We start from the raw sequence: 6,000 nt of genomic DNA, 5'->3' as shown, positions 1-6,000 counted from the left end.
AAGCTATTCCAAGCTGAACCTGGCATTATTCAAGGAGACTGAACCGGCAAGGTAAAACTCTGTGTCCTGTGCATTGAAATTCTGCAGCCCTTTTCTGCGTAATACCACGGTAAGGGCTTGCATAAGACCACGGGCTCCCTGCGAGTGAGTGACACCGAGCACCCGACCGGTGGAATGAGGTCCCCTGGATTTAAAGGGAAAGGAGGCATCATTTTGAAGATAAACTGCTGGTAGATTCCCTTCCGAAGGGAAAATCAGCTGGAGCTCGGAGAGGAGGGAGGAAATTAAAGGGTAGGAGAGTGTGAGAGAGGAGTGAAGAGGGAGTGCGTGTGAAGAGGAGAACTGGTTGAGCGTGCGAGAGGGGAAGGGAGTGAGGGGAGAGTAGACAGAGAGGGAGTGTGTGTTTGAGGGAGAGGAGGCAGACAGAGTGTGTGTGTGAAGAGGGGAAGGAGTGAGGAGAGGGGAGAGAGAGGAGGAGGAGAGTGTGTGTGTGTGTGAGTGAGTGGGAGAGGGAGGGGGGGGAAGAGGGATGATCTGCTCTGGATGAGCACCGTCCTGGAGCCCGGGCTCACCCTGGCGTCCCCAGCTGGGATGGAGTGGTCTGCTGCCGCCCCTGCTCCTCTGGGCCGTCTGTGGCATGTCCCAGCCGGCCACCGCCACCGCCGCCGCCCCCGGGCCGGAAACGCTGACCATCGCCGTGGTCCTGCCCCAGAACAACACCCGCCTACCCCTGGACCTGGCAGAGGTGGGGCCCGGCCGTCCGGCTGGCCAGGGACGCCATCAACCGCGACCCCGCCCTGCTGCCCAGACACCGCCTTCGCTACGTCTTCGGCAACTGCGAGGACAACCAGGGCATCTGCTCGGAGGGCATCGCCCCGCTGGTGGCCATGGAGCTGAAGTTCACCAACAACCCCGACGTCTTCGTGGGGCCCGGCTGTGTCTACGCCGCCGCCCCTGTGGCCCGCTTCACTGGCCACTGGAACATCCCGATGGTGACAGCCGGAGCCCCGGCTTACGGCTTCACCCAGAAATCACGTGGAGTACCCCACTGCTCACCCGGAGCGGCCCCTCACACGGGCAAGCTGGGGGAGTACGTAGCCCACCTCCACCGCCGCTTCAACTGGACCAGGAGGGCCCTGATCATCTACAACGACGAGAAGGTTGACGACCGGCCCTGCTTCTTCGCTGTGGAGGGCTTGTACCAGGAGGTGCTGGCCTTCAAGAAACCTGACCGTGGTCTACATCCCCTTCAAGGAGAGTGGACTGTCGACTACGACTATCTCATCCAGGAGATTGTCCAGAAGGGCCGGAGTGAGTATGCGCACCTTTGCGGGATCGTTACAGCGGAGAGCGAGGGCTGTTCGGCCCATCGTGTCTGCACTAGCTACCTGCTGTTCTTTTCCCGTGCCCCGTGAATTATTTTCATCCAGTTGGAAGCCCAGAGTGACTCTGTCTCCACCGACGCTTACGGGCAGTGGGTTTCAGATCACCTCCACTTTCTGCCTATTTAGTTTTACCTCCCGTTGCCCATCTCTCCCATAATGTGTCTCTTGTCCCATCACCTGAAATATGGGTACTCTGGTCCTCAATCTATCCCCTTCTCCCAACCCCTCCCCATCCACCAACCCCTCTTCTTTCCCGGCCTCCATCCCCCTCCCCTCCCTCTGCCAACATCCCCTCCCCTCTCCCCTACCCTTCCTCACCATCTCTATTTCCCCACTACCACCCCTTCCTTCTATTCCCCTCTCTCTGCCACGTTTCTCCACCTTCCCCTTAATCCCAGCCGTTCCCTGTGGGACTGTTTCACATTCCCTTCACTCTCTGGGGAAGAACAATTCCTCTTAACTCCCTACCCTATTAACTCCCTATTTTATGATTCCCAAATGTTACATACAATATCCATTTTAACAGAGGCTTGTGGGGGATATATACAGAGAGAGAGAAAAATTGAATGAGACTTGTCTCATTTCTCCTGTCTGCTGGGACCTAGATTATAGAGAGACCATTCGGCCCTTTAAGCCTATCCTGTCATTCACTGGGATTGTGCTTGATCTTTGCCAACCCCCCACCTCTCCACCTGTTCTCTTAATGCAACACACAAGGTGCTGGAGGAACTCAGCAGGTCGGGCAGCATCTATTGGAGGGAAATGGGCAGTCAATATTTCAGGTCAAGACCCTTCATCTGGACTGTAGTGTGTTGCTCCAGATTTCAGCATCTGCAGTCTCTTGTGTCTCCTCTGTGTTCCCTTAATGCCTTTGGTTAACAAAAACCTTTCACAAGAAAGTAGGAGCAACTGTAAACCACCAGACCCCTCAAGGCTGCCCCGTCTTTCAATATGATCATGGCCGATCTATGCTGGCCTCAGCTCCTGCACCAACAAACAATCTGCTGGAGGAACTCAGCAGGTCGAGCGGCATCTGTGGAGGGGAGAAGGAATTGTCGACGTTTCAGGTCAATACCCTGCATCAGGATTTCTGAGTCCTGATGCCGGGTTTCAACCCAAAGCGTCAACAGTTCATTCCCCCCACCCCACACAGATGCTGCTCGACCCGCTGAGTCCTCCAGCAGATTGTTTCTTGCTCCAGGTTCCAGCGTCTGCGGTCTGTTGTGTCTCCTGTGCCAGTTTTCCATCGCCCTCAATTCCCCAATCTTTTGAAAACGTTTTCATTGTCCTTAAATGCTTCAAATGGCCTCCACCACCCTCTGGGGCAGAGAACTCCAGAGATTCACACCCTCCTGTAAAGAGATTATATGCACCTTGGTTTAAATGATTGGCCCCTTGTTCAAGGCTCTCCCACCCGGAAAACGAATCAATTTCAGCTGTGAAATTTACGATAGACCTGATGTTGATCACACTTCAAGAATTCGTATACTGTTAGCACAGCAAGACCCTTAACAGTGTGGACGAGCAGAGGGACCTTGGGTCCAAGTCCATACCTCCCTGAAAGTGGGCTACACAGGTTGATAGGGTGGTAAAGAAGGCACATGGCATGCTTGCCTTTATTAGTCGAGGCATTGAGTTTAAGAGTCAGGAAGTTATGTTGCAGCTTTATAAAACTCCAGTTAGGCCACATCTGGAGTATTGCATTTAGTTCTGGTTGCCCCATTACAGGAAGGGTGTGGAGGCTTTGGAGAGGGTGCTGAAGAGGTTCACCAGGATGCTGCCTGGATTAGAGGGCATGAGCTATAAGGAGAAGTTGGACAAACTTGTGTTGTTTTCTCTGGAGTGGCGGAGGCTGAGGGGAGACCTGATAGAGGTTTATAAGATTATGAGAGGCATAGGTAGCGTTTATAAGCCTGTACCTTTTTCCCAGGGTCGAAATGTCTAATACCAGAGGGCATGTATTTAAGGGTGAGAGGGGGTAAGTTCAAAGGAGATTAGTGGGGCAAGTTTTTTACACAGAGAGTGGTGGGTGCCTGGAACGTGCTGCCAGGGGTGGGGGGTGGAGGCAGATACGATAGAGGCGTTCAGGAGGTTCTTAGATAAGAGGGATATGGACATTGTGTAGGCAGAAGGAATTAGTTCCATTGGACATTTGAATACTAATTCAGTTAGTTCGGCACGACATTGTGGGCCAAAGAGCTTGTTTCTGTGCTGTATTGTTCTACATTCTATGTTCTAATTCCACATTTTCACCGCTTGCTGAACTCCATTCTTGAAGTCCTGACTCTGTGCTCCCTCAGCCCCAGCCTCCAGCCAGCGGAAAGAGTTTTGTTCTGCCCTAGCAGTTCCCCTTTATATCTTGGACATTGTAATCAAATCAGCCCTTAATCCTCTAAACAGGGAAACAAGCCGAGTTTGTGTAAAGTTCACTTAGTGGCTAAGTCCCATTCTGGTCAATCTGCACTGTCCTCCCCAGGAGGCCAAGTACCCTTTTGGTAAGGTGTGATGCCCTAACCAGCAGCTGGTGTCAGCTAGCCAAGGGTTGGCAGCAAATGATTACATTCACACATGGAGCAGGGAGCATCACCTCAGCAGGAAGAAGGAGAGGCAATTGATTTTACCCCACTTCGGAGATTCTGAGGAAGTCCTGATGCAGGGTCTCGACCTGAAATGTCGACCATCCCTTTCCCTCCACAGATACTGCCTGACCCACTGAGTTCCTCCAGTAGTTTTGTTTTGCTTCAGATTACGGGCAACTACCATCTCTTGTGTCTCTTTGAGATTACCTTGTGTTATTGACAGCAGAAAGAGTCCATTCAATCCCACAGGCCTGTGCTTTCTGCCACTAGTCCCACTCCCTATTGGTAATTGGTTTATTATTGTCACATGTCCCCGAAGTAACTGTCCATACAGATAATTCCCTGTACCTCTGCAGCCTCTTACGTACCATCAGTTCCCCTTTCATTCTTTGTCCCCATCAACCTACACCACGGGGGAATTTACAGCGGCCAATTGACCTGCCAATATGTCTTTAGGATGTGGAAGGAAATCAGAGCATCCTGGGGTGGGGTGGGGTGGAGGAGCCACACACTCACAAGGAGAGCGTGCAAACTCTGCACAAACAGCACCGAAGGTCAGGATCGAACCTGGGTCCCTGGAGCTTAGAGGCAGCAGTTGTACCATAAGATATAAGAGCAGAGTTAGGCCATTTGACCATGGCTGATTTTTTTTTCAACCTCATTCTCCTGCCGGCTTCCTGTAACCCTTAGCCCCCCCCCCCCCTTTACCAATGAAGAACCTATCAATCTCTGCCTTAAATACACCCAGTGAGTCAGCCTCCACAGCCATCTGTGACAACAAATTCCACAGATTCACCGCCCTCTGGCTGAAGAAATTCCTCCTCATCTCAGTTCTAAAGGGACGTCCTTTTATTCCAAGACTCTCCTAATAATGGAAACATCCTCTCCACATCCACTGGGTACAGGCCTGCTGCACAATGGTGCTACCCCTTATTGAGGTCTAACTAGAGTGCCGTCAGATCACGTTCCCATCTCAGGCATCACCAAGCTCCTACTGTGACCTTGATGGAAGTGATCAAAACTCACAAACAATCATTTTTCGCCCTCAATTCACTTGAAAATATTACTTTAATCTGGCGAAGAAAAGTCTCCCTCTAATCATACGTTTTAGACATTTCAGATGCTGTAAAATCAACAAGGTGAATCAATTAATCTGCAGGTTTTGTGGTGTTGCTTCAACACATCAATCTGTGAAATTCTTGCCAGAGTAATTCAGTATAAAATGTCTCTCCCTGCTCTCTATATATTTTTCTGTCACCAAGCTTGTTGAGCAGTCCAAGAAGCAGTGGTGTGAGCCTGTCCCTGAGACTGGTGGGTGGGAGTGAGTTTGATCTGAGAAAGGTTTCCATCTCTGCAGTGCCTCTCACTTGTTGTGCTTCACTATCAAGTAATTTTGAACTTAGCACATTCCCTGTGATTGCTTGGCCAGGTTTCAATCACCTTAAGCAGTCAGGCTGGAATCTTTGGAAATTCTCCTCCAGACTCTGGGAACGCTGGCACCCCTGGCTCTGGTTCTTGCATGATGCCCATTTTCCTTTGCTTCACCACTGGAAGCTGTACCTACTCTACCATCTCTATTCCCCCACCAGCACCCCTTCCTTTTATTCCCCTCTCCCTCCCACTTTTATACCCCTTAACCCCAACCACTCCCTGTAGGACAATTTCACATTCCCTTCACTCTCTAGGGCTAGGCTGTAAGCTCAGATTCCTTCACTGTCTTTTTCATGTAAGACTCTCCTTAATACCAACTGCCGTGGCTGGCCACTTTCCCTAATGTTTGTTTATGTGGCTCAGTGTCCTACTTACTAAAGGACTGCCCTTCCCACGATAAGGCATGTCCCCATCCACATCGACCCTCACCAATCTTTACCGATGCACCATAGAAAGCATCCAATCTGGATGCATCACGGCTTGGTACGGCGACTGCTCTGCCCTTGACTGCAAGAAACCACAGAGAGTCATGGACACAGCCCAGCACATCACAAAAACGAGCTTCCCCTCCGTGGACTCTGTCTACACTTCCCGCTGCCTCAGTA

The 6,000-nt window shown here is 51.2% G+C and overlaps 1 protein-coding gene across 1 annotated transcript in view; it reads left to right on the top strand.

Moving 5' to 3' along the window:
• Positions 1 to 562: 562 nt before the first annotated feature.
• Positions 563 to 6,000, top strand: part of LOC127587432 (atrial natriuretic peptide receptor 1-like) — a 62,793-nt gene continuing 57,355 nt past the window's right edge. Inside the window, 2 exon segments of the mRNA XM_052045742.1 lie at positions 563 to 718; positions 720 to 1,311. Of these exon segments, the coding sequence (XP_051901702.1) occupies positions 638 to 718; positions 720 to 1,311 (673 nt within the window). The 5' untranslated portion in view covers positions 563 to 637.

Source organism: Pristis pectinata, chromosome 40 (assembly GCF_009764475.1).
Source record: "Pristis pectinata isolate sPriPec2 chromosome 40, sPriPec2.1.pri, whole genome shotgun sequence".
NCBI classification, from domain to species: Eukaryota; Metazoa; Chordata; class Chondrichthyes; order Rhinopristiformes; family Pristidae; genus Pristis; species Pristis pectinata.
Note: the sequence above shows the minus strand (reverse complement) of the source record. Positions and strands in the feature narration are given on the sequence as shown.